General features: G+C 37.4%; 1 protein-coding gene across 14 annotated transcripts in view; it reads left to right on the plus strand.

The window, feature by feature from the left end:
* Nucleotides 1–26580, plus strand: part of HUWE1 (HECT, UBA and WWE domain containing E3 ubiquitin protein ligase 1) — a 171255-nt gene that overhangs the window by 18935 nt on the left and 125740 nt on the right. For 12 of the 14 annotated variants that reach the window (XM_047714756.1, XM_047714760.1, XM_047714757.1 and 9 more), the window contains 4 exons: nt 11565–11633; nt 17489–17587; nt 18252–18458; nt 19657–19809. In XM_047714756.1, coding sequence (XP_047570712.1) covers nt 11589–11633; nt 17489–17587; nt 18252–18458; nt 19657–19809 — 504 coding nt within the window. In that variant the 5' untranslated portion in view covers nt 11565–11588. Of the gene's footprint in view, nt 1–3135; nt 3230–11564; nt 11634–17488; nt 17588–18251; nt 18459–19656; nt 19810–26580 lie in introns of all 14 variants that reach the window. The other 2 variants (XM_047714759.1, XM_047714769.1) reach the window with 2 other exon arrangements.

Genomic DNA, 26580 nt, shown 5'->3' on the forward strand with positions numbered 1-26580 from the left:
AGAGATGCTGCGTATTTCTTCTTAAACCCAGGGATATGAGATAACTGGAGCTGAATAATGCAAAAGGGTTGGAATTCTGTTTCTTGGGTTTCCTGTACTATCTTTATTATATTTGACAGTAGCCTATCATGTGACTTTAGGGGAAATACCATATGCCTGTGTTTCATAAGTGAAAGTGAAAACATTGTAGTCACTAAGTCCTAAGCAGTCTTGGAAATCTTGTGGGGTGATGGTTCCTACTGTTGCAGGTCATGGATCACTTTAAGAAGCCACTGAAAGCTATCAACTGTCTTTTCAGAAAAATTCCAACATACGCAGAAATTTTCGGTAGAACTTCAGAATTTTTATGGAAATCCCTCAGTATAGGACAAGAAATCCATGAAGATTTCTTCACATGCTTTAAAATGATGTCCAAATTGCTATGTATGTATTTTTCTAGACTAAAGCACTATGCCCAAAAAGTGAAACTGGGCTAATTGTTTCAGTTTTGCTAACAGTGTACTCTGTTTTATGCAACTTGAATCTCTAAAAATCCAAAATTTTTTAAAAAGCAGGAGGATTATGTTTGGTGTTCTCTAAGGATTTATTTTATGTATTTTGTTGATCTCTTGTAATTGCGTTTGCAGCTTTGCTTAGGCCACTAGGAAGTTGTAATTTGATTGTGTTTTGTGTACTGACTTTTCATAGCTTTTATACTATCATTGCTTCTAGTTTTCCTTTTTCCTCTAATTTACGTTTCTGAATACCTGGCTATCTCATAGCACCCTTGGCAATGCCCTGCATATAGTGTGTCCATACCTATATGTTGATTGGAAAAATGCAGATTGAATGAATTTTATAAATCGGTTTTTGTTTTGTCAGTTGGAAATTTCACCAAGAGTCTGTGACTTGGATTTTTAAGCTTCCTTAAACGTTTACTGGATAGTCATTCATTCATTCATCTACTAAGTGACAGTTCCTGTGCTGGTGACAGGAATGCAAAGATAAATAGACATAGTCCCACTTATGCTGAACTCACCCTAGTGTTGAGACTGACAGGTAAATAAAGAAGTGTGTTGATTGAGGGTATATGCAGGACACAGTTGGAGGAGGCACAAAGGAGGGAGTGATCGATTTTTCTCTGAGGGAGAGGATATCTGAAAAGGCCTCATAGAGGTGACTTTTAAGCTGAGCTCCAGGGGATATGCAGAGAGCAGCCATTTTAGCAGAAAGCACAATCTGAGTCAAAGTATTTGAAGTGTTAGGGGAACTGTAAAAAGCCTCACGTGGTTAAAGTATGTGGGGAGCCAAGGGGAATATTATGTAATGCTGTGGCCCTGGTAAGAAAGGTGAACAGGTACCAGGTCCTAGAGGTCTTGGATGCTGGATTAGGTAAGGAGTTTGCACTTGATAATGTAGGTAGATTTTGAGTTTGAGGGGAATTGTTCTGGTAGTAATGTGAAGGATGGAATGGAGGGATCTGGCAGGATAAAGTCTTAATTTAAAATATTTTATTTTATGATATTTTCAAACCTATACAAAAGTTAGAGGATAGTATAATGGAACCCCAGTGTACCTGATACCCAGCCTCAACAGTTCGACACATGGCTATTCTTGCTTTATTTATACCCATTCTATCCCCGTTCTCTTTTTTTAAGATTTCATTTATTTGACGACACACATGCACAAGCGGGGAGAGCAGCAGGCAGAGGGAGAGGAAGAAGCAGGCCCCCCGGGGCTTGATCCTAGGACCCTGCTGGGATCATGACCTGATCCGAAGGTAGCCGCTTAACCGACTGAGCCACCCAGGCACCCCCTCTCCCCCAGTCTCTTAAAGAAAATTCCTTAGTGAGTCACAAATAGGCAAAAGATAATTAATATCTAATAAAGTGGCTCTTAAATCTGGCTGTGCAGCTATATCACCTATACAGTTTGAAGAAAAAAAGTTCCCATCTCATATTTACTAAGTCAGATACTTGTATAACCAGACATTTTTAGTTTTTGAAATAAGGCTCAGGTGACTTTGCACAGTCAGGGCTGAGAACTCTGAATTTAATTTTTAAGTAAATTATTTTGAAGGTAATTTTTAAGTAGGTTGATTTTTCTGGCAAATATGTTTTTCCTGAACTCACTAAATGTTGCCTGTGGCCCTTCTGGGTGAAGTTCACCTATTAGAAAGTGATAGGCTTTTCTGTGATTAAGTTCTTGACATTATTTTGAATAAAGAGTATTAGTTTAAAGGCTGGTGTCTTCATTTTCTCTTAGAGGTGGGCGAGACTGAAAAGGCAATTGCTTCTTTGAAATTGGATGTGATGACATAGGGAATAACCATTGTTACAGTTGATCTTTTGCACCAAATCCAGCCACAAGGAAGGAAGGAGATGGGAGACAGATCAGTCTTTGAGGGTAGATGAGGATTATTCCAGAGCACCAGTTGAAAATGTGTAGACAAGGAATCTCTTCCTCTCCTCCTTAATTTGCATAATTTCCATGTAGACATTGCTGCTTGTTTTTTTGTTGTTCAGAATGCTAAGAAGGAAAAAAATAAAAGAATGCTAAGAACGGGCTACTTGACATGCTGCCCTTTCCTTTCTACTGGCAAAACTGATCTACAACTATTTTGTTGCCTGATTCTTCTGATGCCAGTTTATCTCTCTTAAGTAATTGGGAGTAATGACCTAAAGGGTAACTCCTGGATGTGCACCTTCCCAGGTCTGTAGATAGAGCATATCTAGGGGATGTGTTCTTACACATCATTCTTACCTCCAGAGTCAGTGTTAGAGGTTTCAGATTCCTCCTTCTTGGTATTACTTTAAGAGATTTTCTTTGAATATACTGCAGAGCAAGGAGAGCAAGGATACACACTTACCTGAGGTATAGTGTTTACAGATTTTGAAGGAGGCTCTATCAAGGTAATTCTGCAGATAATTCCCAGATTTGTCTTGGGTGAATAACGGCTGTTTTTTGGGTGTTGCTTTATTATTGCATTTTACTATCAGTGCCCAATAAAATCTAGGTCAGCTGTCCTCAGGGTCATATTTTATATGGCTCAATGATAAGGATATTGGTGTCTGTAGAAGGGGGGTGGCAGGGTGGACTGTGCTTTTAGACCTTTTGTGTACTGTGGAATCATGGAGCAAATTTGGTTTTGTTCAGGTTTACCACTTACTGGGTATGTGGCTACTCTGGGACTTAGTAAGCTGGAAACAGTCTTCATCTTCAAGGATTAGAGATAATGCATAATTAGGTGGTAAGTAAATATTAGCCGTTGTTATTATAATGATAAATGGGTTCTCCGAATATTTGTTGGATTGATATTAATGTAAACAATCAGAAACTAGGCTGGATGGAAATGTGTTCCCTTTAAGAAATCAGTTAATGTGATGTCTGTGTCTCTGTAATCAAATAGTATATAGCAGAGTGGGTTTTAAGATTTTTTTGCTGCTTCCTGAGATAATGGATGGTCTGGGCAGTTCTCACCTGAATTTTCTCTCAGAGACGTCATAGAGGCAGAGGCTTTTTGCCTTGTGGCATTTTGGAGTCTAGTGTGCTCTGAAAACCTTTTTATGTAAAACAGCCAAATTGGGGCGCGCCGGGTGGCTCATTGGGTTAAAAACAGCCAAATTGCTTTTCCATGATTTCATTGGGAATTTTAGGCTGACTTTGATTTATCCACACTCCCATATGTGTTTGCAGCATTTCTTAACCTACCAATAATAAATCAGTAAATACTGAGTCCGTGCTATGTGCTAAACTTCAGGATTAAACAGCAGAAGGTACAGAGAAGAAGCTCCAAGAGCACTTTAGCAGCCACTACTACAAGGCATTTGTTTAGATGATGTGTTCTTAATTTGATGCATGCCATTTGGATTAGGGGTTACTCTTTTCTACCTTAAGAAAAATTGTACAAAAGGAAAATTCTCATAAATGGATGTGTGATTATAGCAAGTTTGAAAGAACCTGAAAAGCATGAAGCATAAATTAAAACTGTGTTATCCTGCCACCTAGAGGCAACCACTGATAATGTATATTTTTTCCCTTCCCAGGTTTGTGGGGTTTTGTGTGTATGCTTGTTTTAAACTTCCTCACTCTGTGGCAAGCATTTTCTCATTAATTGTCAGGGAAGTGATGGGTACAGGGTACAATGTAAGCACATACAGAGGGACACTCAGTCAAGTTTTAAGAGATTAGAGAGAGGATTGTCCTAATTCTGGTTAGTATTTGTGCTTTCCAAACTCACAGGGGCACCTGGGTGGCTCAGTGGGTTGAGCCTCTGCCTTCGACTCGGGTCATGATCTTGAGGTCCTGGGATCGAGTCCCGAATCGGGTTCTCTGCTCAGTGGGGGCCTGCTTCCCCGCCTGCCCCTCTGCCTACTTGTGATCTCTGTCAGGTAAATAAATAAATCTTTAAAAAAAAAAAAAACATGAGTGTTCATTATAATAAGGTGAAATAGAGGTTAAAGGGTCCCCTACCCTCAGCTTTCTTAGGAATTTTCTTTCTGTTATCTCCTCTTCCCTCTACCATTCAATGAACCTGTAATTCTCTGCTTGTATCTACAGACAACATTTTCAGAAGAGTTTTCTACATATGCCATCTGTATTGCCTCATTTTCCATTGATTCCCTGACTCACTCCATGGCTTCCCTTGGAGGAAGGGAAGGTCCCTCCAGACCAATGGCTTCAAATACTGTCTATATGCTGACAATCACAGATTTTTATTCTCAGTTCATACTTCTTTCATGAACTTCATCCTGCAGATATTTGCCTACCTATATCATGTGGTAGATGCTGTGCTAGATACCGAGAGCTTAATACTGTAGAAAATCAAACTAGTTACATTGATACTGGCTATGAGAGAAACAAGCAGGGTAGTGCTTGTTAGAAAAATAAGACTAGCTTTAGGTGAGTTACCTTGGGAAGCCACTTGGGGTCTTAAAGTCCTCAAATGGAACTAGCTATGGGAAGAAATAGGAGTGTGAAGTAGAAGCATTCCAATGGGAATAGCACTTGTAAAGGTCTAGAGAACAGAAGGAACTTAGAGCATTCTAGAAAGTAAAGGAAAAGACTAAAGTAGTTGTGCAGAAAGGAGATTGGAGAGAGTTCCGTAGCTAAATCATGCCAGGGCCCTGTGAGTCATGATTAGAGTTTGGATAGAGTTCTAGGAAATCTGTTGAAAGGTTTTAAGCAAGGAAATAACGTGAGCTGATTTATGTTTTAAGAAGATTACTTTTGCTGCTCTCTGGAGAATGGATTGGATGAAAGTAAATGTGGAAGTGGGGAGATCAGTTATCCCTATTTCACAGTTGAAGAAACAGGAGTACACAGAGGCTGCTCATACCGTGAGTAAATGATATAGCAGGAATCCTAACCTGAGTTTCCTGATTTTGAGCCTGTATTCTGAATTGGTGCTTCTCAGACTTAAGATACTCACCTGAAGATCTCATTAAAATACAGATTGATTCCTCAGGTCTGGGTGGGCCTGAGATTCTGCATTTTTAATAATTCCCAGGTGATGTCAGTGCTGCTGATCCTTCAACCATACTTGGAATTGTAAGGCTAGACTGCCTCTACACTCAACTTCTATTGAGCCAGATTTGGGAACTACAGGTGTCTTCTGCCCTTAAGCTGATTCAGTATTGAAAGTCATTCTAAATTTGATCAACTGAAGGTGATTACTACAAAGTGAGCGACTTCCCCTTAATATATTTTAAGTGAACACACTTGTCTTGTTTAAACCCTACAAAACCGAGATTCAAACCTCAAAGGTAAATGAAGTTTGGGGAAAAGGAGGAAGGGAAAAAAGTGGTTAATTAAATAGAAGTATTTAATTAATGTATAGCTATGGGTGGTGGTTCATAGTAATTCATTAATTTCCTTAAAGCTGATTTTTTTAACCTAGGTTTAGGAAGAAATCTTTACTACATGTAAAGATTGTTTGGTGCTTAGAGTTCTGGTCTGACCCAACAAAGGCAGTAGGCCATTTCCAGGGATTTGTCTAGAACTACCTTCTTTTTGTTAGAGGCTTTTTTATATAATGGGACTTTTACCCACTTAACTTCTAAACATTAGGTAGAACTCATTCCCTGGTTACTGTTGTGATCATTAGTGTGATTTGACGGTATCTCAGCTTCTTATACCTTGTGCCCCAGCTTTCTCTTTTGCAATAATTTTTTGAACATAGGATCCAACAGTGTAGAAGAGTCTGTCACAAATCTATATTTTCATCTACAGGGATTTATTATAATAAAACTAGTAAATAAAGTAAAAAGCATGTTATGAAAGCATGGACTTGGGAACCAAAAAGGCCTGGATTTAGATCTTGGTGCCGGCATTTACTAGCTAGGCATAAGGTACTTAATTTCTCTGAGCCTCGGTTTTCTATCTGTAAATGGGGCCAAAACTTGGCTTGAGTGGTGAGGATTGTATGAAAGACTATAATATGAAGCCCTTTGGGCAGCATGTCTCAAAGTTTGTTCTTTGGGATACTTAAAAGTGGTGGGCTTTTAGTAAATAACACTTGGAAAAAAATGGTTTTGTGCCCTAATAAGTTTCCTTTACCTAAGATTTCTTGGAACTGTTAATAATGTCAGTCAGCTACATGACCATCCTAAAGGAAGACAAATTCTGTTTTTAACATTTCCCAAATTGCTGGAATCTTGTCTTCCTTCATGGAGCAGAATGCTCTAAAATGCTTTAGGAAACACAAACTCATTGTCTGGCTTGTAGTGAGTGCTCAAAAATTTCTTTCCATCCCACTGCAAAACCAGCTTAGAAAGAGACTAACTAGGAACAAAAAAACTTGAATTTTCTTAATTGATGTCTCATGGACAGTAATAACCTTTTTTAAACTATAGATGTTTCTTGCAACAAAATTATAGAAACCAAGTTAACATTGCACTTGTTAGGGGAACGTGTGTGTTCATTCGTTTTGGCTTGGTTATTTAATTGGGTGCCTGTCATCTCAGTCTGTTTATGAAAAGTTTGGAGCCCAAACACTGGAAACGGAAAAAGCCAAATGTACTTGCTCTACTTGAACCTTGACAGCTAGGCCTTGGGCTTAGGACCTACACTTGACCGATTAGATGCTCACACTTTTTGTGTCTAGAGCCACTGATGCAAATAACCTGAAACCGTTCAGAAATCATTCTGCCACCAACAGTATCTTCCAGGCATCTAGAGTCTCGTGTTGGCAGTAGAGTCACCCCCAACTAAGCTGTGGGAGTTTCTTGGCTGTAGTTCCAAGGCAGCATAGCTTCCTTGGTTCCTCCTGTTTTCTGAATGTGGATCTGTAAGACTTCCTATTGATTCCCGGGGCGCCTGGGTGGCTCAGTGGGTTAAAGCCTCTGCCTTCGGCTCAGCTCGTGATCCCAGGGTCCTGGGATCGAGTCCCACATCGGGCTCTCTGCTCAGCAGGGAGCCTGCTTCCCTTCCTCTCTGTCTCTGTCTGCCTCTCTGCCTACTTGTGATCTCTGTCAAATAAATAAATAAAATCTTAAAAAAAAAAAAAGACTTCCTATTGATTCTCTAAGCTGTTATCCTTCCAGTAAATCACTTTTCTGCTTTGGTCAGAGTCTGTTGTTCTCAACCCAGACCCTTGACTGGTACAGAATTTTCTAAGTCAAAACAGCTGTAGTTAAAGTGAGACACGTGTGAAGATTTGCCAGTACCTCAACTATACTTTCTTAAGTCAGTAAAAGAGTTGGAGTTGTTTATTAATGCAGGTTAATCAGTGCTCTTGTTTTGGAGGATAGTTTGGTTTTTTATTGTTGAATACTGAGGTTCTTTATATATTCTAGATACTATATGTAGCTTGCAGATATTTTCTCCCAGTGAGTTTTATACTTTTACATTTAAATCTGTGATCCTTTTTTTAACTTTGAATTTTTTAAATTGAGATAACATGACATTATAATGGTTTCAGGTATACAACAGTGATTTGATACTGTATGTATTGTGAAATGATCATAGTAAGTCTAGTTAGAATTTTTTTGTAAGATGGAAACTTTAAAGGTCACTCTCAGGAATTTTCAAATATATAATACAATATTAACTATAGTCTCCATGCTATGCATTATATCCCCATAACCTATTTGTTCTATAACTAAAAGTTTGTACCTTTTGACCACCTTTAGCCATTTCACTCACTCCTACCTACCTCTGGCATCTACCAATCTGTTCTGTGAGTTCAGTGTTATGAGACTTTTTTGTTATTTTCGTTTATTGAGACTCTGTATGTGAGACCATACAGTATTTGTCTTCCTCTGACTTACTTCACTTAGCATAATGCCCTCAAGGTCCAGCCATTTGTGACAAATGGCAAGATTTCCTTCTTTCTTATGGCTAATATTCCTCTGTGTGTGTGTGTGTGTGTGTGTGTGTGTGTGTGTCCACTCATCCATCAATGGATAATTAGATTGCTTCCATATTTTGGCTGTTGTAAATAATGCAGTAAACCTGGGGATGCATAGATCTTTTCAACTTAGTGTTTTCATTTCCTTTTGCTAAATACCCAGAAATGGAATTGCTGGATCATATTTTAAATACTTTGAGGAATTGCCATAGTGTTTTCCCATATTGGCTGCACCAATTTACATTCACTCCAGCAGTGTACAGGGGTTCATTTTTCTCCACATTCTCACATGATTCATTCTGAATTAATTTTTATATAAAGTATGAGGCTTTCTTAGGCCAAAGTTCATCTTTTGCCTAAAGATACCTATTTCTCTGGCACCATTTCTTGATGAAACTATTGTTTGAATTGCTTTTTCAACTTTGTCAAAAATCATTTGGGTAGGGGTGCCTGGGTGGCTCACTTGGTTAAGCGCCTGACTCTTGATTTTGGTTCAGGTCACAGTCTCAGGGTCTTGAGATTGAGCCCCATGTTTGGGCTGTGTGCTGGGCATGGAGCCTTTTTAAGATTCCTTCTTTCTTTCTTCCCCTGTGCTCGCTCTCTCTTAAAAAAGAAAAGAAAAGAAAAGAATCAGTCTGGCATATTTGTAGGAGTCTGTTTCTTGAGTCTCTATTCCGATTCATATATGTGTCTATCCCACCTCCAATACTACATAGACCGTCTTGATTACATATAGAGAAATTATATATGTAGGTCATGAAATTGGATAGAGTGATTCCTCCCTCTTTTTCAGAATTATTTTAGCTATTGTAGTTCCTTTGTCTTTCCATATACATTTTGAAGATTTATTTACTTTAGTGGGAGGGGCAGAGGGGGAGAGAGTCTTAAAAAGACTCTGTGCTGAGTGTGGAGCCTGATGCGGGGCTTGATCCCACGACCCTGAGATCACAACCTGAGCTGAAGCCAAGAGTCAGACACTGAATTGACTGTGCCACCCAGGCACCCCATATACATTTTAGAAAAATCTCTTTATTTACAGGAAAATTCTTGCTAGGCTTTGGACAGGATCTGCATTAAACCTGCATATGAATTTTGAGGGGAATTGACTTCTTCGCTGTGTTGAGTCCTCTTAATCTATGAGCATAGTTTATCTCTTCATATATTTAGCTTTGATTTTTTTTTAATCAGCATTTTGTAGTTTTGAACATACAAGTCCTGATTTATACCTAAGTATTTCAAGTTTTGTTTTAACAATTGTGAGTGGTGGTGTACTTTTAAAGTTTGGAGTTTATGTGTTCATTGCCAGTATATGGAAATGGATTGATTTGTGTATGTTTATCTTGGATCCTCAAACTTTACTGAGATCATTTTTTAGTTCTGGGAGGGGTTTTTTGGGGTACATTTGGGGGATTTTCCACTAGATAATCCTTGGTATCTGCAAATAGGGAGTTTTGTTTTTCCTTTCTGATCTGTATACCTGTTATTTTGTTTTCTTACCTTATTAAAGTGGCTAGAACTTCCAGCACTTGTTAAATGAAAGTGGTGGAAATGGACATCCTTACCTTGTTCCTAATTTTGGAAGGAAGGCATTCAGTGATTTGGGGTATATGGTGTTGGGGCTGGCTGCTACTTCCTACAGTAGAGGTAGTCTCAAAGCCTCCCAGCAAATGACTACAGCCACAGTAGTGTGATAGCTGCTTGTTTTAGGTAATGTGTGAGAGTGAGTTTTGTGAGGAAAAAGCCACAACTGAATACAAGTAGCTCACTTACAGTTTCCACTAAATGAATCAGATTGTTGCCAGAATACCATTGGTCTTGTTTTAGATAATTTGGAAGTTGTAGGCAACAGGAATTTTGTTCATTTTCTTTTATATGAAGAGGTAATTTTAAAAAAAGTAATCTGGAATCTCATATCCTAACATGTGAACCATAGAGGGAAAACTTTTTTTTATCTCTCCAAAAGCATTTTAGAATATACTCTGGATGTTTCACCAGTTCTTCCTGAGTGCCCATTGGTTAAATAGATGCCAACCATGTAGGCAAATATACTTTATTTCCACAATACTGAGTATGTTGGACTAATCTAGGCCAGAAGCCACCTGAAATTTACACTTGTGCTTGGTCAGCTTTATCTTATGACAGCCGTCATAATACACTGACGTTCAGTTACTGCTGTGTAGCAAATACATTATTAGTAGGAGAATCCTCGATATGTAAATAGCTATCAGTTCACCTCTACTTCTGTCCGGGTGTCCTAGTTGCTAATGGGAGAAACCTGTATTTCTTCCTGTCCCTTGGTCAGAGCATCTTGAGGGACCTGTCTGCCATGAAGGATCATGTAGGTTTATACTGTGGGTTGCCCACTTTTGTGCCTTCTAAATTAAATGGGTTTAGTAAAAATGATTGTGTTCTGTGCTTAGAACATTTCTAGTGGGAGTCTTACACCTCATTTTCTAATTTAAAAATAAAGGTGTTGTGTTGCCTTTGTCCTTATAACACAACTAATATATTTTTATTGGTTAAAACAGTAAAAGATACAGAGGTGGGTATACATAATCATTTTGGTTAGCAGTGAGTTAACATTTTGATGCATACCCCTTCTAAGCAGTTTAGACATAGGTTTATACTGTTTGTTTTATAACCTTTTTATTTATAACCTTTTTATTTCACGATGAACATCTTTTCGTTATATAATTGTGTGCAATGTTTATAACAGTTGTGTAATATTTCATTTCAAACCAATCCTTTTTTGGACGTTTGGTCCTTTCCAATTTTTCACTATTACATATGGTCATACAGTATAGATTCCTGTGGTTAAATATTTGTGTACATCCTTATGATTTTCTTTGGATAAATTCCCAGAAGTGGAATTGCTAAATTTTCCAGAAAACTGCAAGGATATGGTGAATTTTTTCCATCCTGAGGTGTGTTAAAAACAGTGTGATCTTTTATTTTCAATTATGAGTTTGAGAGGTTTTGTTTTAAGAAAAGTGTTTTAATTTTGGCTTAAATTGATTACAGTCTTATGCAACATATGGATGTGGGCCAGTTTTGTCTGGAGAGAGTCCTTTTTCTTCCATACCTCATAGCTGTGCCTCTGAGTTGGCATGGCTTCATAACTCCAGAGTTTTTGCTTTAAGCATTTTGCATGTTCTTCATTTGTTTATGTCAATCATGTAGTGCTCAAGATTGCTACTTTTAAGTTCTCACTTTTGGGGGGAATTTCTTTTTTCAGGTCGTAAAACGGAAAATCGAAAACATGAAAGTAGACAGGACTAAACTGAAAAAGACACCTACTGAGGCTGTAAGTATCCAGAAGTATGCTCTATTTTTTTCATTTCAGAAAAAAGTCCTAGCGGTCAGTTCAACCATAGTGATCTTCAAAATATGTCACCACTTATATATACAAAGTGCAATAAAACAGCAAGGTGTCTTGAAACAGTCATATTTACTTTTGAACTTCCCTTGATTAAAAAAGTGAACAAGCTAGTCACCAGTGGAAATGAACACTAAACTGTTTGTGACTTTATGTACATAAAGTAGGCTCCCTGGCTGCTGTCCTGTGCATTGGAAGGCAGTATGGTATAATGGGAAGAGCAGATGTGGATTCAGATTCTCTCTTTACTTGTGGGGTCTTTTTCAATTTTATTTTCTTGAAAATTAAAGTGGTAACACCTTTCTTAAGTAGATTTCTTGTGAGGCTGGTGTTGTAGCTTTTTTTAAATTATGGATTCTTAATCATACAGTTCAGCTTAACCTGTATTAACCTGTGTATTGGGTGACCATGTCAGTTGGTCCTGTGTCAGCAGTAGAAATCCCAGCTTTTAGTCCAGTATACTGTCAGCTGGCTTAAACTGCATTTTGATATTAAAAAAGTATTGCTTTGTTAAGACTCCTATAGATCCCATTATGCTGTAGTTCAAGGAGCATGAGCTTTGAAATTAGACATGAGTTTAAATCACTAGATTTTGTGGCCTGGTTTTCACAGCTGTAAAACTTGGTTGATAATTGTTCTCTTCTTGGTGTGAGGCAGATGCTTAGCAAAGTATCTGGCACATAATTAGTTCATTTTCTAAATACAGGCCACTTGGTTTTTAAAAACTGTAACTACCTGGCAAGTATCACCATGGATATCACTATTAACATTTTGCTATATTTCTTCTAGTCTTTTTAAAAGATAATTGCATGGACATTCTCCTGCTCTTTTTTTGTTAAGCATTATACTAATGAATGTGAGAAATGCTATCTTCCCATATCCTCATCAACAATACAGATTATCTTTTGGATTTTTATTAATAAGTGGGGGAAAATATTTCATGGTTTTACTTTTCATGCTTTAATTACGTATATTTTCAAATTTATTGGCCTTAATATTGGTTGTCTGCTCATGCTGGTCATTTTGTATTTGACATTGGAATATTCAGGTTGTTTCTTATTGAGTGCTGTATATATCAAGTATGTTCACTTTCATATCTATTAAAGATACTTTCCTTTTGATTTAGTTTTTAATGTGTTTTGGCATCTTGAATTTTTGAGTTATATACTCAAATTATTTTGAAACTAAAGAGCAAAAAGAAAACTTGCCTTAAGAAACTACACAAATTAAGGGGTGCCTGGGTGGCGCAGTGGGTTAAGCCTCTGCCTTCAGCTCAGGTCATGATTTCGGGGTCCTGGGATCAAGCCTTGCATCAGGCTCTCTGCTTGGCAAGGAGCCTGCCTCCCTCTCTTTGTGCCTGCCTCTCTGCCTACTTGTGATCTCGCTCTCTGTCAAATAAATAAAATCTTTAAAAAAAAAAAAAGAAAGAAAGAAACTACACAAATTAAAACACTGGCATCAAGGCACCTGGTGGTTTTTTTGGTTAAGTGTCTGCCTTTGGCTCCAGTCATGATTCCAGGGTCTTTGGATCAAGCCCAGCATCGGGCTCCCTGCTCTGGGGAACCTGCTTCTCCCTTTCCTGCTCCTCCTGCTTGTGCTCACTCGCTCACTCTCTGTCAAATAAATATAGTCTTTTTTTAAAAAAATAAAGCAGTGGCATTGGTGTAAGAAGATAACCTAGGAAAGGATGCTAGTGTGCATGTGCATAAGAACTTAACATATAATTGTAGGAATTATTGGTTGATAGGGAAGGACAATATTAGTCAAGAAAACATGTCAGGAAAATTGTTTATGACTTTTGAGTGTGGGGACTATTATAATGAAAGAAATTCTAGATAACTCAAAAGTCAAATATTTTTAAAAGAAATAAATTACAGGTGAAATATAAATGAATATTTACTTGGTTTTTGGTTGGGTTGGCCCTTCCAAGCATTAAAAGAAAGGGAAAAAAATAACGGAGGCGTTAAGTAGTATATCCAAAGTAAAAAGGCACATGACGAGCTGCGGAAAATATTTATAATAACCTAATACACAGTTGACCCTTGAACAATATGGGTTTGAACTGCAAAGTTCTCCTTCTGTATGGATATTTTTCAATAAATACAGTATTGTAAATATATATTCCTTATTCTTTTCCTAAAAATCATAACATTTTCTTTTCTAGTTTATTATAAGAATATAGTATATAATAAACATACCATAAAAAATACGTGTTGAGTGTTTGTGTTACCAGTAAGGCTTCTGAAAGTCAACAGTAGGCTGTTAGTAGTTAAGGTTTTAGGGAGTCAAAAGTTCTACTTGGGTTTTCTACTGCATGGGGGATAGTCCACACCCCTAACCCCCATGTTGTTCTGCAGTGAACTGTAGTTGATATCTTTAGTAGCTATATCAGTAGGAGAGATGAATATCCCAATGACAAAGTGGACATAGGTCATTTCAGAAAAGAACAAATTCAGTAAACTTCCAGAATAATTTAACCTTGTAGATAATCAGGGAAATGCAAATTAAATTTTTCCTTCTTTTACCTAGTGGATTCTTACAGATTTGTTCTTGGGGTCACACCTATACACACATATCCTGGCTCAAAACATTTGATAGCTCCTAGCAAATTACTTAAAGTCCTAGAATTGGAGTTTTTAGATCACTGCCTATATATTTTTTTCTTAAAGATTTTATTTATTTACTTGAGAGAGAGCTAGAGTGAGAGGGAGAGAGAGTGAGTACAGAGGGAGAGGAAGAAGCAGACTCCCTGCTGAGCAGAGAGCTCCACGAGGGGTCCGGAGATCATGACCTGAGCAGAAGGCAGACACTTAACCAACCAAGCCACCCAGGTGCCCCCACCCCATACATTTTTAAAGCTTGAAGATGCCTACTTTCCTTGAGCAGCATATCCAGTTTTCTGTACTGTGGTTAATACTAGATACTATTTTTAAGAAGAACATTAGAAAAAAATTTTTTAACCTTTTGACCCCCTTTACCCATTTTCCGACCTGTCCATCTATGGCAGTCAACAGTCTGTTCTCTGTATCTATGAGCTTGAGTCTTAAACTTGTTTTTTGTTTTTTAAATCCTGTGTAGAAGTTGAGATTATATGGTGTTTGTCTTTCTCTAACTTATTTCATTTAGCATAATGCCCTCAAGGTTCATCCATGTTGTCACAAATGGCAAGAATTCATTCTTTTTTATGGATGAATAGTATTTCACTGTATATGTATACCGCATCTTTATCCATTCATCTGTCCATGGATTTAGGCTATTTCTGTATCTTGGCTGTTGTAAATAATGTTACAGTAACAATGGGGGTGCATATATCCTTTCAAATTATTGTTTTCTTGTCTTGGGTTAAATACCCAGAAGTGGAACTGCTGGATCATATGGTAGTTCTGTTTTTAAGTTTTTTGAGGAATCTCCACAGTTTTCCATATTGGCTACACAAGGACATTTATTGATCACTTTGTATATCAGCAACTGTGCAAAAGAGTTTTCCCCTAGATTTGATACCTTTACTGGAAGAAATCAACGTGAACCTTGGCAATCAGTATGCATCCATTGAACTGGCAAGTGCTTTCTTTTGCATTACCAGGAGAAGGAAAATAACAATCAGTTGCATTTATGTAGCAGGAACAAGATGGTAAAGATAGACTTTTGTCCCTGGTGCATTCTGGAAACTATAAGATCCAGAGGGACCTTGATACTGCTGATAAAACAACATCATGCTGCTATATTAAATTGATTCTGACTGAATCTTGTGAGTAGAAAACACAAGTACCTTAGATGCCTTAGGAGGCATATATGTGACAGAGACTGACTTCCCTTTGAAGCGTGAGGGTCTTCTACATCAGGAAAGTTTCTAGGGGTCCAGAAGTCTGGGAAGATTTCTCTTCTAAAGTGAGAGATGAATTGCTGTACCTTGTACCATATACCATGAGACAGAGGAACAACATATGAGGTGCCTCTTTGGATTTTGGAGCCAGCATACATCAAATTTGGAATTGCTCTTTTGATTATTTACTGGATAACCTCTAAAGTGATAGTGAAGTCTGGATCTAGAAAAGGCTCAGAACGGTTCAGGTCATGATACAAGCTGCCCTGCTACATGGACATTTCGACCTAGTAGAATAAGATGTCTGACTTTGGTATCAGCTGAAGAGGTCTCTGGCAAGCTATGATAGGAGAAGTACAGCTGAGATTCCTAGAATTTTGGCAAGGCTATTGTCTGCCAACAACTATTCTAATATTCAGAAAAGCAACTTCTGGCTTGCAACTGAAACCTGATAAAGACTGAAAGCCTGATTATGAGATAACAAGTGATAATAGGATTCAAATGTTCATCATGAATTGGGTGTAATCTAACTCACAGAATCAAAAAATTAGATCTGCATAACTGCATTCCGTTAGATATTGAAGTGGTATATTTGATACTAAGCCTGAGTAGGTCCAGAAGGCACAAGTGAACTACATGAGTAGGTGGTATAGACTCCCATGTTACGTTTCTCTTGCTCCATCATCTCTCCCTCCATCTATATGACTTCAAAGAGAGGAGAAAAAAGTACAGGCCTGGTTATGGAAGGATTTTATGCCAAGTATTTCACATGCATTTAATTACCACAGAAATTTGAGGTAGCTCTTAATAATGCTTCCTCAGAGGGAAGAAAAGGTTTGGGACTTAGCTTAAAGAAAACCTTTAAACCCGTTTTTCCCTGTTCTGTTTTGGATACTGAAAATACCTCTAGTTTATATCTCACAACAATATTGCTGGATAAATAGGTGTTAGTTCATTTTGCAGAAGAGGATACTAAGATTCAAAGAGGTAGCTTACCAACTATCTAATTCCAGAGTTCATACTCTTTGTAGTAATATGCTGTTTCTCATTATTTAAGCCCCTCTTGTATGAAGTAAGTGCTTTAGTAGGTGGCAAACATTTGATTCTCACATTACCAAGGTAATTATTAGGTCTCTTTTCCTGGTAAGAAAACTGGTTGAGAGATTGGAGTAGCTCATGATCAAACAGCTTATTACACATCAAGCTAATAACTGAACCCAATTTTGTTTGGTTGCAAATCTAGGCCCGTTTCCAGGATACCGTATTGCTTTACAGAGAAAGAAAGCAAGTATAATCATTTCCAGTTGCCATCCATTAATAGAAGACTTCTCTGTCCCAGTCCCTAGCCTTCTTCGTCCTCCACTTTCAGAAACTTTACTATAAGCTTTCAGTCCACACCTTGTTACTGGAAAAACAGGCCCTTTCATCAGTAAAAAGAGAGCAGGAATATATGGCAATGGGAATCCAGTAAGGATGAAGTCCCAGTTTTACAAAGTTAGAAGGTCTTTGCCTCCTACAGTTAGAGGGTTTAATGTTGCAGAAAAATACAGCCAGTGTTAATCTTCACCTTTAACTGTGAATTCACTAGGGCTTTTCAGTGTTCCCGATTCAACATTTCTTATCAGGCATTCTAGTTAACTTTCAACTGTGGTACAGATTCTTCATTTTGTTTTTATTGGTGTCTAGTTCATTTCCTTTATTTCTGTTGTCTGTACCCTTCCAAGTAGATTGTCTACATGTACAAGTTTATCCAAGTTAAAAATGCACAGATGGATTGTTTTATTATATTTCCCTTTAATCCCAAGTGATTGGCAAATTTCCCATTTTCTAGAAAATGTTGTATATTCTTTCAAAAGTTAAATTGCTAAGTGTTTTGGCCTAAAGATTCCTTTTCCTATTCTTTGTTTTTGTGTATCCCTCATCCTCCAAAACACTCTTTGTGAATACCTGTTTTCCTTAGCCTGCAGACTGCAGAGCCTTAATAGACAAACTCAAAGTTTGTAATGATGAGCAACTCCTCTTGGAACTGCAGCAGATCAAAACATGGAACATTGGGAAGGTATGTGAACCCATGCTCCCAAAAGACAGGGCTCCCTGGACTATTACATCTTTTTGTATTCTCTGTATGGGAAGAGAAGCCACAATGAGGTAGCATCATTCATCAGTTACTTAATAATTATCTTCTGTATGTCTAGTACAGCTCTAGACCAGTAGCTTTTAGCTTGTGAACACCAATGAAATTGTGAAAGAAAATTTTGCTAGCTGAGGATGAAGAATGTTTACTCAGGTATTGATAAAGAATTTCAACCACAGAATTCCTTCAGTTTGATTGACAATATAAGTTTGAGATAGTTAAGAGTCTTCTTTAGAGAACTCTAAAAATGAACACTTCTGATAAAATGGGTTCTGGCAGGGAGAGTCATTTTGTTTGTGGACCTCAGAATGTAGCCAGAATTCTCTCTCTGAAGACCTAGTTAAGGTGTCTACTGGTGTTAGTACATGTGTACTTTGATGGATGTAATAATGAACTCCGGTTTATATGCCTCAGAGTATGATATTTCTCATATGGGTTTCTGTACTGGTGGGGGGGGGTGATTAAAGAGAAGCAGAGGTAGGAAGTGAACTTGTTTAGGTGTCACGCTCAGCAGTCCATTGTAGCAAAGCACCCACACAGTACTTAGTACTTTATTCTTTGATGTTCCTCTTTCTCTTCCCTTCTCCAGTGTGAGTTATACCACTGGGTGGATCTGTTGGACCGCTTTGATGGAATCCTGGCAGATGCTGGACAAACAGTGGAGAATATGTCATGGATGCTCGTATGTGATAGGCCGGAAAGAGAACAACTGAAAATGCTTCTCTTGGCTGTGTTGAACTTCACAGCCTTGCTCATTGAGTACAGCTTTTCCCGGCATCTGTACAGTTCCATAGAGGTAGGAGAGGTTCAAGCCTGTGTGGTCTCTTCTCAAGTAGAATTGTTCATGTCCAGAGATAAATTGCTATTTCTTTCTGATAATTACTTCTTTCCTTTTCATTATGGAGGTCTAGGGTTTCCAGTGTAAAAGACAATGATGATGTTTCTTGGATATAGATACCCTTCACAGGTTGTTGGGAAGGTTCTTTACTGTCACCTTCACTCTACCTTTCCAGATTCAAGAAATTAGTGAGAATGTAATAAATGTATTGATGTATTCTTGGGAATTTCAAAAAAAAATTGATCTTTGTTCCAGGTTATTAGAGCAGCCCCAAATCACTTAAACTATTAGAAATAGTTTGATTTCCTTGATACCTTACTCATTGCCTAAGTGCCCTGTTAGTGTTAATTTCCCCAAGTCTTTGGTAAAGAAATAGGGTAAGAAATGAAAGGAAATGGCTTGGGAAGAGTGGAATAGCTGAACTAAAGTGTAGCACCCACAGTTTTAAGTGAGGAACAGATAAGCAGTCTCTTAAAGATAAAATAGATTATTTGCAAAAGGAAATCCATAGCCTTCAGGATTATCAGCAACCAAAAATACCTAAGTTTTTTGCCCTCTAAATGACATAATGATTTTAACACTGACCAAATGCTTCAATATATTGATGCACCTTGATTTTATTTAAAAAAAAAATCTAAGTAGTCACTCTTAGGTTACTGTTACATACACTATACTGTAACAGTCATAAATGTCACTAGCTGTTGATATCTTTAGCTTCTATATGGAGGACCCTGCATTTTAATTAGTTCCAGTTTTATATTTGTCTCAAAGGATACAGAGGAACAATACAATTATCTTTCTTTCACAGTACTTATAGTCTATTTAGAGACTTAATGTTCTTGAGTTCCACTATATATTAAAATACCACTTTTGTCTCTTTTGTAATCCCCTGTGGGGGTACCTGTGCAATTTTGAGCTGTTGCTCACTATTTTTTTAAAATTTTGTTGGACTTTCTGGCTTCCTGCCAGATTATAAACTGCTTATGGACAAGGTTGCATGTTGTAGGTGCTCAAATATTTATAAATGGTTTTTTTGTACTGTTAAACTTCTTGATTGCTTTGTATATATAAACATATCTATTACTACATAGGCATTTTAAGTTTTCAAGGCCTAGTGTGCCCGATACCATGAACTTGCCCTTTTTGTTCCCTGTAGCATTTGACAACTTTATTGGCTTCCTCTGATATGCAAGTGGTGCTGGCAGTCCTTAATCTTCTGTATGTATTTAGCAAAAGATCAAACTATATCACACGCCTTGGATCTGACAAGAGAACCCCACTGCTAACCCGGCTGCAACACTTAGCAGAGGTGAGTCATGGGTAAAGAGTTGGAAGGACACAGAAATTAGACCATATAGTTCATTTTCACAGGTGTTTTTTATATTGTCAAAATGGATAGTAATCCCTAAGTTTATTGGCCTAATTGAATAGAATTATGGGGGCCCCCTTAACTAAGTAACCCTCCAAACCTAAGAAGTATTTTTATTTGTTACAAAGCGATTTTGAGGGATTTCATGAATTCCTACTCACAAAGCAGAATCACTCTTTGTTCAAAAATGGCAACAACTTTTCTAGAAAGGAAGTTCATAAACAGATTCTACTTAGGAAGGAAGTATGGTACAATCTGGATTTGAGTCTTGTCCCTGCTTATTAGCTCTGAAACCAGTTTTCTCATAGAATTTAGTATATCTACCTTAAAAGTGGTTTCAGAATAAAATAAAATGTAGGTTACTTAGTGCTATGCTCAGTAATTGGTTTGTGATGGTAGTAATTAGAATTGAAGGCAAAAGAAAAAACCCTCTCATATAAAAGTTCAACTCAACCAAACTATTGTCTAGTGTTAGAGACAAATTGATCATATGTACTTACGGTTTGAGAGAGGTAGAAAGCTATACTAGAAAGCTCGCTTAGAAGAAAATTGAGGGGCACCTGTGTGGTTCAGTCAGTTAAGTGACTGCCTTCAGTTCAGGTCATGATCCCAGGGTCCTGGGATCAAGCCCCATATCATGCTCTTTCTTCTCCCTTTCCTCTGCCTACCACTCCCTGCTTGTGCTCTCTCTCTATCAAATAAATCTTAAAAAATTGGTAAGGCTGACTTCTTAAAAGCCAATTAATGATTACCTCATAAATAATATAACTTAATTTTTAGGCTATTTTTAGGTACATGATTCCTTAAAAATCTTTTTTCTTAAAGATTTACTTATTTATTTTAGAGAAGGAGACAGAGTCAGGGTGGGGGGTGGAGGGGCAGAGACAGAGGAAGAGTGAGTCTTAAGCAGACTCCCAACGCAGGGCTCAGTCTCACGACCCTGAGATCATGACCTGAGCTGAAACCAAGAGTTAGACTGTACCACCTAGGCACCCCTCCTTAAAAATCATTTTTGAATGATATGATATGTGACATGTATTATGAAAATTCTAGGACATATAGAAAAATGAGAATATTAATCACCTTTAATTCATCCAGTACCACACATGAATTTGAGCAAATTTTCTTCTTGTATTTGCAAATATGTATATACAGATATGCAGCCTGTTTTCTTAACACAATTTTCTCATGTTATTAAAAAATGTAAGACATTTCATTATTGGCTCCCCACGTAACAGTAAGAGGAGAAAGAAGCCATATTTCAATAGAAGCTTCAAAAGCATTTGATAAAATTCAGCATATTAATTAAAACTAATATAGACTCTTAGAAAGCTAGAAAGACAAACTTTATATAAATCATCTACCAGAAGTCATAATGGAAAAACTGAAGCATTGCTGTTGAGTCGAGAGTCACATAAAAATGCTATTACTTTTTGCCACTTAAATTTATAGTAGAGGTCCTAACAAATACAAGAGAAAAGAAGGAAATGAAGGATACATATTAAAAGAGAAAACTGGGGGTCCTGGGTGGTTCAGTCGGTTACGTGTCTGCCTTTGGCTCAGGTCATGATTCTATGGTATTGGGATCCCTACTCAGCTGGGAGCTGCCTTCTCCCTCGGCCACTCCCCCTGCTTGTGCATGTTCTCTGTCAAACAAAGTCATAAAAAAGAAAGAAAGAAAGAAAACTTGGTACTATTTGAAGGTGATAGGATTGAGGCTTTTGGTTTTCTGGGGAGGTGGTATAAAATTATTAGAACTAATAAAATTATAGTGAGGTAGCCAGTAAATAATCACTATACAGAAACAAATATTTCTTCCATACATTGGTAATAACCAGTAAGATGATTAGAAAAAAGACCCCATTCATGGTATCAACAGGTGTATTAAAATAAGCCATACTGGATAAAGCCATACATTTAAGGAGAAGGTAATGTAGAAGGTTATAGTGTGATTTACTAGTAGGGAAGGAGCTCTTAAAGCATAAATCTTAACTGTAAAAATTTGAATTTGATAATACAAAATTAAGATTTCCCTTTCAGGGGCGCCTGGGTGGCTCAGTGGGTTAAGCCGCTGCCTTCAGCTCAGGTCATGATCTCAGGGTCCTGGGATCGAGTCCCACATCGGGCTCTCTGCTCAGCAGGAAGCCTGCTTCCCTCTCTCTCTCTCTCTCTGCCTGCCTCTCCGTCTACTTGTGATCTCTCTCTGTCAAATAAATAAATAAAATCTTTAAAAAAAAAAAAAGATTTCCCTTTCAGTGAAAAACATAACTCCCTACTGGTACTTAAATTGGAATGTAAATCAGCATACTGCTTCTTTGAACAAGAAAAACATTAGTTGAAATAAACAGTGTACTTACTGATATGGTTGACTAACATTTCTGGTGCAAACTCATTTTGTCATGGGCCAGTACCACATTTGAACAAGTGGTGCAGTATCCACTGGCCTGTGTACAACATTAAGCAGCACTGCCAAAGATAAAAGTTAACAGAGAGTACTGAGTGAGTGATCGAAAGTGTTTAGCCATGTTCTAAAACTATCAAGCACGGGGGGGGATGGTTGGTTGCTGCAGTGGCACATTCAGTTGAACATCTGACTCTTGGGTTTGGTTCAGGTCATGATTGCAGGCTCTGCACTCGGGCTCGGAATCTGCATGAGTGCCTCTCTCCCTCTAGAGGTTCCTCCTCCTCCCCACCAAAAATAAATTAGCAATTTTTTTTTTAAAAGAATTGTCAAGGGACTGTGTTAGTGTAGTATATTTAAGGGACACCTCCAAATTAACAAGGATAAACAAAGGCTATGCATAGATAATTCAGTGTTGAAACTCATTAGTAATTACAGAAATACTCATGAAACTTATTAGTTTATAAAACTATAAAACTTTTTTTAATTATAAAACTAATTATAGGGCGCCTGGGTGGCTCAGTGGGTTAAGCCACTGCCTTCGGCTCAGGTCATGATCTCAGGGTCCTGGGATCGAGTCCCGCATCGGGCTCTCTGCTCAGCAGGGAGCCTGCTTCCCCCCCCCCCCCGCCCCTGCCTGCCTCTGTCTACTGTGATCTCTCTGTCAAATAAATAAAATCTTTAAAAAAAACTAATTATAAACAGCTTATAAAACTGTCATGAATAGAAATTAGAAAACTGTGTATTGGTTAAGTGTTAGCAGGCATGTGAGGCTATAGGAACTCTTGACTCTTACTCCTGGGTATATATCCCAAAGATGGTATCACATTATTCCTTAAGGTAACATCTGGGAAAATATTGCATCATTGTGGCAATTAGTAGGTTGGGTACATAAAATGTGGTACATGCATATTATGGAATATGTAGCAGTTAGAAGCAGTGAACCAAATAATACATGTAGCAACATCAGTAGCTTTTTTTTTTTTTTTTTAAGATTTTATTTATTTGTCAGAGAGAGAGGAGAGCGAGCGAGCACAGGCAGACAGAATGGCAGGCAGAAGCAGAGGGAGAAGCAGGCTCCCCGCCAAGCAAGGAGCCCGATGTGGGACTCGATCCTAGGACGCTGGGATCATGACCTGAGCCAAAGGCAGCTGCTTAACCAACTGAGCCACCCAGGCGTCCCAACATCAGTAGCTTTTAAAAATAATGCTAGGGGGGGGTTAAAAATGTTTATTGGTCAGTACCATTTCTGAAACTTAAAAATGTGCACACACAGCAATGTAAAGTTTTGAAAAAAATTATAGATATCAGAAGTAAAAAGTGTTGTCTTTGGCAAGGAGAAAGGAATGTGAATGCTCAATAATCAGACAGATGGTTTACGTAAGTAAGTAAAAGAAAATAAACTTAATCAGCAGTATTTAAGATCTGTTAGAACAAAACTAAACCTTTATCTACAAATTTAAAAGATGATCTAAATTTGTGAGCAGAGACATACCATTTTTTGCATGGAAAGATACAGTATAGAAGAAGCTCTTTAATCAGATTAGGGTCAATAGTAGTTAGGTTAGTTATTGTTAAAATGTTAAAGCAGATCTTTTTTTAAAAATGTCATTAATACATACCACTTTTTAAAAAAGATTTTATTTTTAGAGAGGAGAGTGAGCGGGGAAGGGGGTTGTGAAGGGGGCAGAAGGAGAGAGAATGTCAAGTGGACTCTAGACTGAGCATAGAGCCCAGTGCAGGGGGGTTTAATCCCATGATGCCAAGATCATGATCTGAGCCAAAATCAAGAGCCTGAGGCTTAACTGACTAGCCACTTAGGTGCCCCAGTGCATACCATTTTTTAAAAACTGAAACACAAATGGCAATTCCTTTTCCTCCTTCTAATGTAAGGCCACAGACACTACTTTGAGTGAGAAATAGTCTGTTCTCTTACTTACATAAACTACAACGATCATCTCTGATTTCTTTAAAGTAGAGCAACAGTGTAAAGATTTCTTTGTAAAGGAACCTGAATGCAGAATTAGAAATTTTTATAATTTACCCCTGAATCTCTTTTTCCTAATTTGACACTTTAAAAAATCTTACCTTTTAGCTTTTGCCAAATATTTGGATTAGTTTTAATACAAATAGTTTCCTTTACAGTTTAAATCATTGTTCTGTGTAGTGTTTTAACTTCCTTGTATACAACTGACATAAATGAGTTTAGAGATAAACACCTGATTTGGTACACATACAGATAACTAACTGGTGGAAGCAAAAGAGTGATCGCAAGCAAAACATATATTCAATATGTTTTAAGTTTTTTAATTGGTATAGGAACAGGCAGATATGTCTGCAGAATAAAATAGTAAGCCCCATGTTGTTTATAAAGAAAAGTGGGACAATTCAAGAGAAAAATGTGTTCAGATCATTTCTTTATTCACATAAATCCTACAAACCTATTTAGAAGTAAATATAGGCAACTCTTTAACATCTTTCATGAGGAAGGATTTCCTAAGTCAGGAAACCTATAAGCCATTTTAAAAATTGACAGATTTTATGTGAAAATAGTAAGACTTCTGTATGATAAAATAGTTATAAGTAAAGGGCAGATGACTTCTTTCTTAAACTGGGAAAAAGTATTTGACTGTGTACAATAAAGGAGTAACACATTATGTAAACAGTTTTTACAAATCATTAAAAATGTAAATAACCCAGTAGAAAAATAGCAAAAGTATATGGACAGATAATTCATAAATGAATATGAAATCATTTTTAAACTTGGTCAAGAAAACATGAAAAGAGTACACTAGTAATAATGGGGGAGATGTACATTATGTGAGATTTTTTTACCATTAGATTGCCAGCATTATCTACAAATGGCTAGGTTGTGGGGAAACGGGTACTTAGGTACTTATAAACTGTTGGTGTAAAATGCCCTTTTGTAAGGTTATTTAGCCACACCTTTAATTTTAAAATATATTTATTTTATTTCACCCAGTAGTTCTGTTTTAAGGAAATTATGTTAGGAACATATTCAGATATGCTAAAAAATTATGCTTAAGTATTCTCACTGCACCTTTGTTTGGAAAAAAAGAATTTTGAAACATCATATTTAACAAGGCATGAGCCTATATATGACTCTAATAGAGCTCCTCAATGAAAGGATCTCTTAGCAAGAAAAGTTAGTTGAAGATCCCCATTTATGGTTTTTTAAAAGTCCAAAAGTAAGACTATATTAATAAAGTGAAGAAAGAGTTATATATCTTAATTGTAAGCTTAGATAGGGAATTGAATTGGGGGAAAAGATGATGGGTCAGTTTCACTTTTTATATTCTGTGCTTTAAATGTTTTACAGCTATAATATACTATATATTTTATAATTAAATGTGAGAATTTGTAATAACTTTGTAGATCTATTTTAATGACTGTAATATTCCGTTGTTTGTGCTGTAGTTGTTACCTAATTTAATACCTACTATATGTAATCCTCTTAATACTCTGGGAGTATGAATTCTTAACTTCATTTTACAGGTGAAGAGTATGAAGTTAAGCAAGCTGAAATGATTTCCTTATAATTCCCATAATCAGACAGTGATTTGGGATTTGAAACCTGATCTGTCTGCTTATATGAGCCATACCCTTTCTGGGGATGTACCATATTGAATGGTTTTCAGATTTCAGAACAAGCTTTACGTTTATAGATGGAAGAAGAGTACTCTAGTTAATTTAGTATTTTGTGTAGAGCCATAACAGAACCTATCACAATTAATATCTTGTCAGATCATAGCACCCCACTTGGAGGCTGATTATCTGTAAAACTAATACTTACTACTGTATTTAAATGTTCTGACCATTTAGAAAGTAAAAGTTAAGATGCATACTATACTTTTACATGGCACACATATGCAAAGTGTGGAATTTTTTTGCTGTAGTTTTTGGGTAGTTTGGGGTTATCTTGTTCTTTTCTTCCCTTGGATCATTCTATCACCAGGAAGGATTGCTTAAATTATTGCTGTTACAGTAGTCTCCCCCTACCCTATCCACAGGGGATACATTCCAGGACCCCCAGTGGATGCCTGAAACCAGAAATAGTACTGAACCCCATATATATTATGGTTTTTTTTTTAAAGATTTTATTTATTTATTTGACAGACAGAGATCGCAAGTAGGCAGAGAGAGAGGAGGAAGCAGGCTCCCCGCTGAGCAGAGAGCCCGATGCGGGGCTCGATTCCAGGACCCTGGGGTCACGACCTGAGCCGAAAGCAGAGGCTTTAACCCACTGAGCCACCCAGGCGCTCCTACTATGTTTTTTCCTGTACATACTT

The sequence above is a fragment of the Lutra lutra genome, chromosome X, assembly GCF_902655055.1.
Source record: "Lutra lutra chromosome X, mLutLut1.2, whole genome shotgun sequence".
Taxonomy (NCBI): Eukaryota; Metazoa; Chordata; class Mammalia; order Carnivora; family Mustelidae; genus Lutra; species Lutra lutra.